Raw genomic sequence first — 14,526 nt, forward strand, 5'->3', positions numbered from 1 at the left:
TGCCCTGTGTACGGCAGAATTTAAAATGGCAAGGACCAATGATTTTCTCATATTAAGTTTGTGACTCACTATAGTTGGTCCGCTGTAGAAAGACACTTAGACAAAGCAAAACGTACATGCTGTCCCTTACACCCCATCTCGACCAATAGCATTTGGCACATACAATGTTTTATTGGCCGTACGAAATGCTATTGGCCAAGAAGCGGTGTAAGGGACAGCAAGTGCGTTTTACCCAAGTGTCTTTCTACAGCGGACCAACTAGAGTGAGTCACAAACGTAATATGAGAAAATGGGTTTGGTGCAAACGATCGAAATGCGCCAGACATATTGAACCACAGATTAACAAGTCGAGTTTTTAATAATTTAATAAGGAAAAATTCGGAACTAAAGTATCAGAAGCACAGAACGTATACAGGGTAGGTATGTCGGGACTTCGGGTAGATTTCGCTTAGTGTAAGTGCGAGCAGTGCGCACGCATAAGGTACACGTGTCGTTAATCTGTGGTTCAGTCTGTCTGGCACTTTTCGATCGTTTGCACCGCATCGGAGAAAATCATTGGTCCTTGCCATTTTAAATTCTGCCGTACATAGGGCAAAGAAAAAACCGGTAAACGGAATATTGCGCAAATTGCAATCGCGCGCACGACAATCGTTGTCACAAAAATCGCGAATACGGAATATCTGGCACTCGAGTTCTCGTTAGTACTTTTGGTGAATTTTCGAAATTTTGGGTGCCAGATGTCCATGATCGAGATTTAAGTGACGTGAGCGCTCGCTTTTTGCGGAATAATCACCGAACCATGAAAACCATTAGAAAATTCTAAGCGCTACAAGGCAAACAGGTTTCACACTCGATAGCCGAATAATCATTAGTTGTGGTTTTAATTTTCGCCGATAGATCGTGCTTATTAACTGTCACTTTGACGTTTCGAGCACAGACTAAACATTCTAAACAGTTCTTAGCATTTGTACAATTCACGTAATCTTCTTTTATTTATAATGCATATTATATTTTAATCATATAGTATTTAAACCAAATATAAGTATTTATATTCGATTATTAAGTGCGTATTTTTAATATTTTTGAAACTCGAGTTGAGGTTATGTTCAATTAAATTCTGATACATATACTTACTGATTTCTAACATGCCTCACCTGTGACTTTCCAACCTAGTTTTAATTCTAATCAAGAATAGTTTTGATTTGCTTTTCACCCTTTATATGAATCCATATGAATATGAATCTATACATCTTTTCCAGACGTTCAAAAATGAACAGGTCCAGAAAGAAGCACTCAAACTACAGTTATTCGAAGCTTGCGGATAGAGAAGACTTTACCGATGAACAGTTTCAATTGCCGCCTACGAAGATACCCTGGAAAGCAATATGTTTGGCCACATTTTTGTGCTGCGTCGGATTCGTCCTACTTCTGATCGGAAGCCTCATCATCACCGGACACATTGACTCGCAGTACAGCGACAGGATGTGGTCCCTCATCGTACTGGGAGTAATCATGTTCCTGCCAGGATTTTATCACTTACGAATAGCTTACTATGCGTTCAGGAATTTTCCCGGTTATTCATTTGATGATATTCCGGAGTTTGAGTAAACTTCTATTTACTCGATCAAAATAAGTATTATAATAAATTTTGAGCATTTATGATTGTTATATATTTGTATTTAACTCTAATGTGGATTTATAATACAATCGCTATTCGCAATCACATACATATGTAAATGTTAAAAAAACCCGTTTATATGATTTATTCAAATGTACTGTATTATTTATTTATATTTGTTAAATGTCTATGTGATTTATAATTTAGACATAGAAAATAAGTGCCTTTTTATTTAAGTGTTTTATGAATATTAAATTATATTTATATCATGCAATTATTATAAAGTTATTACATAGCTATTTGAATGTAGAAATATATATTGTAATATTAAGGCTTATCTTGTATTTTATTTTATTTGCTTGACAATTAATACTACTGTTGCGTAGGGGTGGGTGGAGGATCCAAGTAAAAGGCCAAAGTCGTGTCACAGCATTTATTGATGATTAAGGAGATTGTTACGGGGACGAGAAGGAGATGGTGTACAAATATTATAGTCACAGTTTTTTATAAGATCTTCATTTAATAGTAGTAAGTATACACGAGATTAATATACAAGTTTGTATTACACGTTACTAGTTAGGCAGTTTAATCACAAGTGCCTTGTAAGACTGTTTGATCGCAAGTGATCAGTTACACTATTCAATCTCAAGTGATTAAATAGTGTAAGAGTGTTTGATCGCAAGTGACTAGTTACACTGTTCAATCGCAAGTTACTAGTTAGAGTGTTTGATCGCAAGTGATCTTCCATATGTTTAACATCAGTATATATTCAATAAGGGTAACAATTTGAACCAATCATAGCTCGTGAGAAAATAATATTTTAGGGGGGAACTCGAGTTAATTAAAAACAATATTTTAAGACTTTAATACTTTGACCCTTGAGTGTATCGAGAAATGGTTTACACACAATTAGTTACACAATTAGTTACGCAGGTTTAAAAAGGAGTCGAGTCGTGTGAAAAATGCTGGTAAAACTAATTAAAGACAATATTTTAGTGTTTGCATATGTATCCCTTGAGGTTAGATATACACAATTCGTTGTGCGGATTAAGAAGGGTTTTGATATTTGGGGGAAACATAATTTGTCACGCTGGTGGCGTGTGAATAAGCAATAAAGTTAATTAAAAACGATATTTTTAGTGTTAAAATATGTGTCTTGAATGTATCGAGAAATGGCTGAGTAGATGTGCACACAATTTGTCACGCAGATAGCATCGAGTCGTGAGAAAAATGCAACTAAAACAATAAAGATTTTGGAAGTCTCATAAATAACATTAAAGGAAAATATCAATTAAGCGTGCGTTCAAAGAATCAAGATAACAAGCGGGAATAAAGAGTAATATAAGTACATACATAGGTTGTAAGATATTCACAACAAAACAAGATACATGCACTGGCAGTGCTCCGTCCAGAATGTCTTGATATCGCCTAAGTACCGCCTTTTAACGGCTCGGTCGCTCAAGGCATCCAGTTACTTCCCTATTATTTAGGCATGTACCCGGATATGTATTCCCACGACACCCAGTCCCACGGTATTGGTCACTTCTTCGAAGGGACCAATAATAGTCACTTTGGTGGCCATTGTTTAGCCTACATGCACTTAGAGTCTAGAGATAATCCTTGAAACCAATTATAACGGTCACACAGTCGTGGGATGCTACTCTGCCTAATCCGAGTGTACGTAACACTACATTAACGTGGAAAATGTAAAAATGTAACTAGTGCGGTCTATGCTTAGCTTTGTATGTGATTGTTGATGTCGGGGACCTAACTTAAGATTATTTTAGTATTATTAAGGTGCAAACACTGAATCGTACGGAACGGACACGTTCTTGGCCTCATGTGGTGGAAAATAATAACACAAAGATTTTTGGCTGGGTGTCATAGTATAGATCAGGCATGCTGGCGTTTTTTTTACATGTGTAGAGCTATCTGAAAAAAAAATACGTGCCGTGTACTTCTCAGTGTGCCTTTATATTTAGCGTTTGTACAGCAGAGATCGCGATCGGGCGGGCAACTGGGGGAATCCCGCATTGTTATGAAAAATATCTGGTCACATTATTGTAAATGGTTGAGTCGAAATGTTTCAGATGTGCACAAGGCTAAGTTTCCAATTATGCTTTGTGTAATTGGAAACGGTTCCCTACGATTTATAATTTTAATATAAACGGCCACTGAACGTAGTGTTTCTTTTAACCCTTTGAATGCTGAGCCCAAATCTGTTGTTTTCGTGCAAAGCTGGTGTTCTTGTCCGTAGGACGATAGCTGTCAATGACTGAAGCATCAAGCTTTGATGACTTGAGGACAGGAACAATAGTCGTCCTTGAAAACTCTTCAGGTACATGTTCATGCAAAATCATCGGATTGAAAAGCCTAGCAAGGCTTTTCAATAGATGAAGAAATTCTTGCCACTGTGCAGAACATGATCCGTACTGATGCTGTCCCAACCAGTTGCTTTCCCTCCAGACATTGACCTTAACGCAGATTCAACTTCATCGCCAGCTATGACACAAAACGAATCTTCTGAGTTAGACATAACCACATCAGCCATGGCCATCAAATCCGAAACACTCTTTGAAATGCTTGCTAAATATATTGGCAATACTCCGATGGTTGTAAATTCCGTTAATATGTACCGGAATACTATTATTTACTGCTAAAATAGCATTTGTAGAATTCCAAAATTTATTTTTTAGAAAAGTCTTTATTTCGATGATGTAGAGCTATCTTATGCATAACACTTTGGTTAGCGTTGCTTTAACATACTGTAGGAATATAGCACGACTTGTGCTATTACGAATCAAAATCAGTGATCTCATCAACGATCCTGTACACATAACTCAAGGGCAACGACCCTTCGACCATTCCAGAAGAAAGAATTCATCACTCGATCGTAAAAACGAACGAAACCCAACAGTGCTGTAATCAGGATAGCCAAACACGTGAAAGTCGTTAGCGCGTGGCACATGCCCGCATTCTCAAACGAACGATGTTCTGTCGCTGACAGAGAAGTGTTATACAAGTGTTATACAGAAGTGCCTTTTTGAACAAATACCCTGTGTCAAACGCGTTCACAGTACAATAATTAGTAATAATAGTTGTTTCCGTCACGCTCGTAAGCGTGTCCGCGCGCGAGAAAGAGTCAGAACATCGTGTCTACGTGCCAGATTTTAATTAACAGATCTTTTTTTACGAACGGAGTGTGGCTGCAGCCACACCGCAACTGTCGACACTTTTGATGCCTTAGGGCACTTCTATTGTATAACACTTCTCTGGTCGCTGACCCCATAAACCACACATGTATCGAGCACGCGCCTCGAAAATAGGTCAACACGTGTTCCCAACGCTCGTGTCCTGGAAACGAAGACAAAGCAAATGCACACGGCACGCTCCAATCCAAAACGTATATAAAGTAACGCAGCAGCTCGCAACACCAGAGTGAACCTCTGGAGTTCAACCAGATCACTTCTCCGAAGCTCAACCTCTTCGTACATACAATAACCATTGTAACAATTGAACAAAAATAAACGATCCTCTTTCAAACTCAACTGAGTTTCCATAGGCCGGTAAACGGTCGAAACCTTTAACCCGTACTATAATACCTTCAGAGCTTTTTCAAAAACATGTCTAGCATGACGACGTCGGTCGGCAACTTCTCCTGTAGAAGGGCGGCCCGCTGCGACCCATTCTATGAATGAGTTTCTTGAATCTAGGTAGAGTGACGCTACCTGATCGTTCCAACCAGGAACCACCTTAAACCTCTTATCATTATTTTGATGCGTTGGTGAAGAAAACGATGTCGAAGCAGCATTTCTCAAAACATCTACAATCGAATGATAGAGGTAATGAATGCAAGTCCTATGCTCAGTATCTGTGCATTTTCTCAAATTGCAATTTTGAAGACTTTTATCACATACAATTCAGACCATTCGAAGCAATTATAACAAAAAGCGGGCGATGATCTGACCATACTACGTCAGTGTGGACTTTAAAATCTTGAATGGATCGTAAAATTCCTATATAATTTAAGAATGACGGCGTACCGTGATGTGTGATGTGAGCTAAGGTCGGCTAAAATTTTTATGGCATAGAATGCCATATTAAATTTTTCATTTTCCTTAAAAGGTTTCTGATTTTCACTATCACTACTGAGAAATTCTTCAACTGAATTCGAATCAATTCGTGATTCGACTTCAATATTTTGATTTTTGTATCTTTGATGAAAACATTCCTCCGGAAATGCGTCGATTTTTCGTTCCTCCCGCACAAATATATAATATTTTTTACTGCTACCATATTTGAAATTTTCCCTGACTTTGCCATTTTCCTTTATTGACATGTTTGCTTTATAAATAAAAAAGTAATTTTAAAGATCTGTGATATAATTGCATACCTCCTGCTGTTAATTTGTATGATGCAACATCTAGTAATTGCCTTGTTTCAGGAACTGGATCCATTATTCGATAAACTTTTTGTTCCATCATTGCCTTTGAATTTTTAATTCTTAGTGTGATGTCGTTAAGAAGTTCAATAATACAAATTCCAATAGACGGAACGGAACGAAGCTTGGTTTTAATATGGCTTTTGAACGTCCAAAAGGACCTTTAAATTCTATTTGTTGTAGAATCACCCATCATTGGGAAATACTTTCGAAAACAATGTACCCACATTTCCCTGCACGAATCCCAATTTTTACTAAAATATTCTACAAGAGAAATTTTTCTATTTTTGGAAAATATCTCCACCATTCTTGTTTCCTTCAAAAAATCAGTTTTATTTACATCATACTCTTCGGGTGTCTGCGAATACAACATTTTTTTGAATATTCTTATAATCTTCTTATGTACTATGTACTGTATGTACAAATAGCCAATAATTCGTCGATACTGTATGTACAAATAGCCACATTCAATAGAAAAACGATATTGAGTACTGAATACTCTTTAAATCTCGTTCTGAGTAGATATGATCGGTGAGGTATCGTTATTTCGTAATAGGATTTTCGAGTGTTTCACCCATACATACAAAAAACCTTTTTCCTTAGCCAGGGACTTCACCTTGGTCAGCAGCATTTTGTTAGAAACGGTCGGGTGGTCATTTACAAAAATCCGTTTATCATCGGAATAACCGAGATCCTTTAATGAAAGCGACTAAACGCCGCGCTGCTAGCATAAATTCTTCTTTAAGATGATAATATTATCAAAAGAGGCCACAATCGGTTTAGAATTATTATTACTACGGGAAGGAACCCTCGAAACAAAGTTGATTTGACTAGTGTTTATGGGATAATTCATTTTCTTGCTCAGTTTAACAATGGTATCAATCAGATTTTCGCTTTTAGAGAGTGGCACCCCTTTGATTTCAATATTATTTCTTCTTGACCATTGCTCCTTCTCATTTAATTTCTGTTCAAGGTGATCAATCTTGTTTTGGATAGTTGCTGTCTCGAGGTTTGCCTTTTCTAGAGTATCTAACCTAGACTCTAGTTTATGTATCTTCTGTGTAAAATCATTTATTAAGGAATGTGCCATCTACAAAGAGTTCTTCAAATCAGAAACATCAGACTTCAGGGATTTGATGTCATCTGACATTGATCTGAGAGGGGCTAGGTCCATCTTGAAGCCTTTTATTTCAGCCAATAGAAGATCAACGGGGAGCTCGACGTTGGGTCACTTCCGGAAGGGGCTGGAATAAGGCCCGTCTTGCATGAAGCACACTTCCACTGGAGCTTACGGTTTGAGCTTATGATGAAGTATGTTTACCAAAATTATCTCAATTTCATCCTATAAATAAAAATTATTACATTTAAAATAAATAAAACAAGCCAGCCAAATAATAGATATGTGTATTTAATTATCATTTATCTTAAAACTATTTAAATAAACTGCAATGAGAAGAAATGACATGAAAGGGGGGCACCAGAAACATCATGGCACGCATGCAGCCAAAATGTAAGAATATTTATATATTAACAGTATTTATATTTCTTAATGAAATCGTTGCTGCCGAGACTGAATGTGATATTTTCCACCTTAGTGAGCGTAAATTGTCGGAAATTACTCTAACCCATTTATCTGGTAGTCTGCGCTCATCATTGTTTTCATGATTGATTGTGATTTATGAGTGAAATTTTGATTAACTCTCTTCCATTTGGGCCTTACAGGGATGTTTTGTATTTGTAGTTGTTTCTTACATATTTATTGAAACTGGCTGTAGGTGCAAGGCATTCCTTATGCTATATTTTATTTGATATTTTTACTTTATCTGTTATTATTAAATGCTATTTTTTATGTTTATGTATGGATGTATTTATGTTTATGTTCAAATGTATTTTTTTATGTATAATTGATGAGTATATTATTTTCGTTATGTATTAATTTATGTTTAATTGTTATTTTGTTTTTTTTGTGTTATATTTTTTGACCATTGTGGCGCTTTAGGATTCCTGTTATGCCACAATGGTCTGTTTAGAATAAAATAAAATAAATAAATAAATAATAATAATTTATTTAATATTTATCCCAGTATGCATTTATTGTGACCAGAGGGTAGATTTTGGAGTAAATGATTTTAAACAAATTTCACACTTAGGCTTTTACCTGGTGTGAGTTCTTAAATGTCCCACAAGTGCATTTTTTCGAATAAATGATTTTAAACAAATGTCACATTTGTATGGTTTTATGTCAGCATGCGATTGTTTATGTCTCTCGAGGTAAGGTTTTGGAGTAAATGATTTTAGACAAATTTCACACTGGTATGGCTTTTCCCCCGTGTGAGTTCTCAAATGTGACACAAGTTCATCTTTACGAACATATGATTTAAAAAAAATGTCACATTTGTGGTTTTATCCCAGCATGCAATTTTGTATGTGTCTCGAGGCTAGTTTTTTGAGTAAATGATTTTAGACAGATTTCACACCTGTACGGTTTTTCCGCCGTGTGAGTTTTCAAATGATTAAAAAGTGAATTTTTTCGAATAAATGATTTTAAACAAATTTTACATTTGTGTGGTTTTATCCCAGCATGCAATTTTTTATGTCTCTTGAGGCTAGATTTTTCAGTAAATAGTTTCAGACAAATTTCACACTTGTAAGGCTTTTCCCCCGTGTGAGATCTCAAATGTATCACAAGTGTATTTTTTCGAATATATGATTTTAAACAAATTTTACATTTGTGTGGTTTTATCCCAGCATGCAATTTATTATGTCTCGCGAGGTTACTTTTATGAGTAAATGATTTTAGACAGATTTCACACCTGTAAGGTTTTTCCGCCGTGTGAGTTCTCAAATGATTAAAAAGTGAATTTTTTTGAATAAATGATTTTAAACAAATTTTACATTTGTGTGGTTTTATCCCAGCATGCAATTTTGTATGTGTCTCGAGGTTAGATTTTTTAGTAAATGATTTTAGACAAATTTCACACTTGTAAGGCTTTTCCCCCGTGTGAGATCTTAAATGTACCAAAAGTGCATTTTTTTGAGTAAATGACTTTAAACAAATGTTACATTTGTGTGGTTTTATCCCAGCGTGCAATTTATTATGTCTCTCGAGGCTAGATTTTTCAGTAAATAATTTTAGACAAATTTCACACTTGTAAGGCTTTTCCCCCGTGTGATATCTTAAATGTATCAAAAGTGTATTTTTTTGAGTAAATGACTTTAAACAAATGTTACATTTGTGTGGTTTTATCCCAGCGTGCAAGTTTTTATGTGTTTCGAGGTTAAATTTTTTAGTAAATGATTTTAGACAAATTTCACACTTGTAAGGCTTTTCCCCCGTGTGAGATATCAAATGTGTCACAAGTTCATTTTTACTAACATATGATTTTAAACAAATGTCACACCTGTAAGGTTTTTCCGCCGTGTGAGTTCTCAAATGATTAAAAAGTGAATTTTTTCGAATAAATGATTTTAAACAAATTTTACATTTGTGTGGTTTTATCCCAGCGTGCAATTTATTATGTCTCTCGAGGCTAGATTTTTCAGTAAATAATTTTAGACAAATTTCACACTTGTAAGGCTTTTCCCCCATGTGAGATCTTAAATGTATCAAAAGTGTATTTTTTTGAGTAAATGACTTTAAACAAATGTTACATTTGTGTGGTTTTATCCCAGCGTGCAATTTTTTATGTGTCTTGAGGTTAGATTTGTAAGTAAATGATTTTAGACAAATTTCGCACTGATGTGGCTTTGCCCCCGTATGAGATATCAAATGTGTCACAAGTTCATTTTTACTAACATATGATTTTAAACAAATGTCACATTTGTATGGCTCTTCCCCCGTGTGAGTTCTCAAATGAATAAAAAGTGAATCTTTTCGAATAAATGATTTTAAACAAATTTTACATTTGTGTGGTTTTATCCCAGCATGCAATTTATTATGTCTCTCGAGGCTAGATTTTTTAGTAAATAATTTTAGACAAATTTCACACTTGTGAGGCTTTTCCCCCGTGTGAGATATCAAATGTATCTCAAGTCTATGTTTTTGAATATATGATTTTAAACAAATGTCACATTGAAACCCCTTTTCTCCAGGATCAGATCTTTTGTGTAAAATAAGTTCAGATTCACTGGGAAATGGCTTTAAGCAAATTTCACTATCCTTTTGGTGAATTGTCGATTGTGAAGGCTCATCGTCCCATATTAGATCTTCCAAAAAAACTTCTTCAGTCTTGATGTTCAAGCTATCGCCTAACCTCAGTTGAGACGTTTCGTGGCTTCGAAAACAAGCCTTTCGAAAGCTGATCAACAATTCGAGATTGGTCTTACACGAAAGACACACCGTGTCTGGCAACCCATCGCCTCTTTTAACCTGCAGATGAAATGAAAAAAACAATAGGATTGAGCGGTGAAAAGTTGGGAGAACCAATTGGGTCCACAACAGTATTGTAACCTGTAACCAGTAACCTACATTAATTTGACAGCAGGTCCGAATGCGTTGCTCCAGACGCTCTGGATGAGGATCGCCGAAGATGGAGAAGGAAGACTCGGCCGGAGCTGAACCAAGACAAAGCCTGCACTCCATCGTCCCTGTATTTTACTTATGTACAGCAACCAGACGACTTGCCTTCGCCTTGTTATTTTTTTTAGTGACACCTTTGGTCTAAATTTGGTACTACAGTATACTCTCGATTATCCAGTTTGCGGATTATCCGTGCTTGAAAAAAATTTTTTTTTTCTTATATGATTATGAGACGCACCGATCGTAAACACGCGTGTTATTTGATTCTTCGAACAAGATTTGGAAAAAGATTCATTCCGACATGGAAACAGATTAAGTGGATTCTGAAGAGAATGAAGCAAATGATATATCTGAAATATATGGATTATTGGAAAATTTAAAATGTTTTGAAAACGTGGATAAGGAAAAGATCTAGGAGTGGCTCAATCATGATTTTAAGTGATCCACGTTTTAAACGCATGGATGATGCAGCTATCGTTTCTTTTTTTTTGCTTCTCTAGAGGAAGAAAATGAGAGTAACACTACAAGTGGAGAAGATACCAGTCATTAGTTTGTAGGCGGGGTAGGTATGTTTTGACCGTATCCCAGCCTAACGAAACACTGTTGTGCTTGTTTTAATAAAGTTTTATTGTTTGTCAATGGTTGTACAAAGGTATTATATTTGGGCAAAAGTATGTCGTTCAGCGGTCTCTGGATATGGTAGAGTGTCGCTGGCTCGGCATTCAGCTATGTTCAGAAGGTCTCTGGATGCGGCAGTGTGTTGCTGGCTCGTTCGGCTGGTTGATCTTCCAAGTCCGCGTAGTGTAGTGGTGGCAGGTCAGGAGCTGGTCGACTGGTCTGGTGCTGTGTGTCGACGCTTGCTGTTGTGGGTCGACTGGCGTTGCCCCTTCTTTGTGGCTGCGTTTTAACGATAGTTTATAGGGAGTGCCACTCCCTTAACCTATCCATCGAACGTGTTGTATGGGATCGGACTCTCGGTGATGTTTGTGGTGCGGGCTGGCGGCTGCTCGCTTGTGGGGTGTTTGTTGATCTGGAACACTAAGCAAAATTAGTGCATCATCTGTGGGATACTGTCGGGGTTAGTGTGTTAGTGGGTGGTTAACGGGTATGGACCGTTTGGAGGTGGTTGAGTCTGGTTAATTAAATTGGGTGCTATTTTAGCCTATACCCATCTTCAGAATGTCGATGGGTCTTTGATTGGACGTGAGTTTGGTCACACTGAGGGAATTGATCAGGGGATTGTCTTGTAGGAATCTCGTCATCGTCATCGTCATCGAAACATTCGAGAATATTCCACAACAACAAACCACATTCCTCGCAGAAATCACCACACGTAAACAACCCGTGCACTTCTTGGAATCAATCGCCAAATCCTTCGAGAATGTTCCACCCCTCACACTCAAGCGGAACAAAACCAGTCGAACCACACCTGCAGCCATTATATTAAACACAAGCGGAACGCCCCTACCAGTCGAGCGGAATCAAAACGGTCGAAACACGCCGCCACCATTAAACTACATCGAGCGGAACGGCGCCAATCGTTCCAGAAAAGTCCACCCCATCGACAAAAGCAAATTCCTCGCTTACGCATCAACAACCACCACCATCGGTCAGGTGATTCCAGAAACACTATAAAAGGAGGTACAACCCAAACAACGCCAGTCGACCCACAGCAGCAAGCGTCGACACACAGCAGCAGACCAGAGACCTTCTGAACATAGCCGAACAACGAGCCAGCAACACACTGCCGCATCCAGAGACCTTCTGAACATAACCGAACGACGAGCCAACAACACACTGCCGCATCCAGAGACCTTCTGAACATAGCCGAACGACGAGCCAACAACACACTGCCGCATCCAGAGACCTTCTGAACATAGCCGAACGACGAGCCAACAACACACTGCCGCATCCAGAGACCTTCTGAACATAGCCGAACGACGAGCCAACAACACACTGCCGCATCCAGAGACCTTCTGAACATAGCCGAACGACGAGCCAACAACACACTGCCGCATCCAGAGACCTTCTGAACATAAACGAATGCCGAGCCAGCGACACTCTACCATATCCAGAGACCGCTGAACGCCATACTTTTGCCCAAATATAATACCTTTGTACAACCATAGGCAAACAATAAAACTTTATAAAACAAGCACAACAGTGTTTCGTTAGGCTGGGGATACGGTCAACACACATGTACCCCGACTACAGTCTTTTTTGCCAAGAGACTTGAAGTAGTTCACGGCAAGTTTGTGTACGTGTTTGTCGAGGTAGTCAATGCTTAGGTCATTGTGAATTATAGTGTTTCTTGTGTACCAGTCGTAGTTGCCCATGGCACGCAAGAATTTGTTTTGAATTGTCTGTAGTCTGAGTATGGATCTGTTGGAGATGGTAGTGTGAGCCCACACGGGGCTCGCGTACGTGATTTGTGGGCGGATGATGGATTTATACAGCAAGCACTTGTTTTTAAGCGAGAGCTTGCTGTTTGGTTTGCATAGTGGGTAAAGCTTTGACGCAACTGCCCTAGCTTTACGCACCGCGTTAGTGATGTGGGGTCTCCAGGTTAATTTGCGGTCGATTATTACCCCCAGGTAGCGGGTAGACGTGGTCCAGTTGACTGGTTTGTCATTTATAATGACTGGCTTGGCTGGTTTGCACCGTTTTTTACGTCTGGAGAAGAATATTGCCTGACTTTTATCCGGGTTGATTTTCATCAGCCATTTATCGTACCACGCTACCAGTTGGTCCGAGTACTTCTGGAGGGCGAGCGAGACTTCCTTGGGGCCGACGGAGCTCGCTAATATGGCCGTGTCGTCGGCATACTGTGCGATGTTTGTGTACCTATATGTAGGAGTGGGTATGTCGTGTGTGTAAAGGTTGAATAGCGTGGGGCCGAGGATGGAGCCTTGGGGTACCCCAGCGGAGATGCCTCGCTGAGTTGATATGCGGTCCTTGAGTTTGACCTGAAATCTCCTTTCTCTTAGGAAGGATGCGATAGAACGTATTGAGTGGGGGGTGATGTTGGCGGCAATCATTTTGTAAAGGAGGCCAGAGTGCCAGACTTTATCGAAGGCTTTGGAAATGTCTAGGAAGATTGCTCCAGTAGACATGTTGTGGTCGAAACCGTCTATAACGGTTTCAACAACTCTGTGAATATGGTGAACGGCAGAGTGTTGGGGTCTGAAGCCAAATTGTGTTTTGGGAAGAAGGTCAATTTTTGCGATTTCGCTGTTGAGATTTGAGATTAAGATCCGTTCCAGGATCTTACTCAGTGAGGATAGCAAGCTGATGGGTCGGTAACTTGTTGCGAGGGAGGGGTTCGAGTAGGGTTTTCTGATGAGAATGACATTGGCGAGTTTCCATTGACTCGGAAAATGGCAGATTCTGTTGGTGGCATTTAGTATTGCTGTGAGTGCAGCGATGGCTTTTTGAGGGAGTTCTTTTAGAGCTTTGTTGGAAATTCCGTCAGGGCCAGGGGCCTTTTTGGCGGCGATAGTTTTGATGATGTTTAGGACTTCAAGCGGCGAAGTGGCGACAATGGGTACTGGGGCTGGGTTTTCGAGGTAGCTGTTGACGGAGCTTTCAACCATTTGGCAAAAGTAACTTTGCAGGTTGAAGTTTGAGAGAGAGAATTGGTCCTGGAGACTGTCGGCTAGGGCTTCCGCTTTATCGGCGGTGGAGTAGACGAACTTGTCTCCAACTTTGATCCTGTCGATCCTGTTGCCGTTGCTTCTGAAGATTTTTGACAGTTTCCAGAAACCGTTATGTCCGTCTTCTAGCGCTCTGAGTTTGGTATCCCAGTTGTCGTTTCGTAGTTGCCACAAGGCATTTTTAACGTCTTATTGAAGTCTGTTCATTCGCTGTTTGAGGATTGGGTCCTTGTACCTTTGGAATGCCTTCCTAGCTCTATTCTTAAGGCGAATAAGATCTCGAATGTCGGGGGGT

The 14,526-nt window shown here is 38.8% G+C and overlaps 2 protein-coding genes across 2 annotated transcripts; one reads left to right on the top strand and one right to left on the bottom strand.

Annotated features, from left to right (window-relative positions):
- The first annotated feature begins 876 nt into the window (after positions 1-876).
- Positions 877-1,954, top strand: LOC143911862 (transmembrane protein 230). The gene is made up of 2 exons (XM_077430938.1): positions 877-978; positions 1,260-1,954. Exon 2 carries the CDS (start codon positions 1,270-1,272, stop codon positions 1,606-1,608), a length of 339 nt encoding a protein of 112 aa, XP_077287064.1. The 5' UTR covers positions 877-978; positions 1,260-1,269; the 3' UTR covers positions 1,609-1,954.
- Positions 1,955-8,175: 6,221 nt separating this feature from the next.
- LOC143911889 (uncharacterized) lies at positions 8,176-10,713 on the bottom strand. Its single transcript, XM_077430979.1, has 2 exons — positions 10,528-10,713; positions 8,176-10,428 (listed from the first exon to the last, which is right to left on the bottom strand). Exons 1-2 carry the CDS (start codon positions 10,639-10,641, stop codon positions 8,449-8,451), a joined length of 2,094 nt encoding a protein of 697 aa, XP_077287105.1. The 5' UTR covers positions 10,642-10,713; the 3' UTR covers positions 8,176-8,448.
- Between the last annotated feature and the right edge of the window lie 3,813 nt (positions 10,714-14,526).

The sequence above is a fragment of the Arctopsyche grandis genome, chromosome 5 (genome assembly GCF_051622035.1).
Source record: "Arctopsyche grandis isolate Sample6627 chromosome 5, ASM5162203v2, whole genome shotgun sequence".
Lineage (NCBI taxonomy): Eukaryota > Metazoa > Arthropoda > Insecta > Trichoptera > Hydropsychidae > Arctopsyche > Arctopsyche grandis.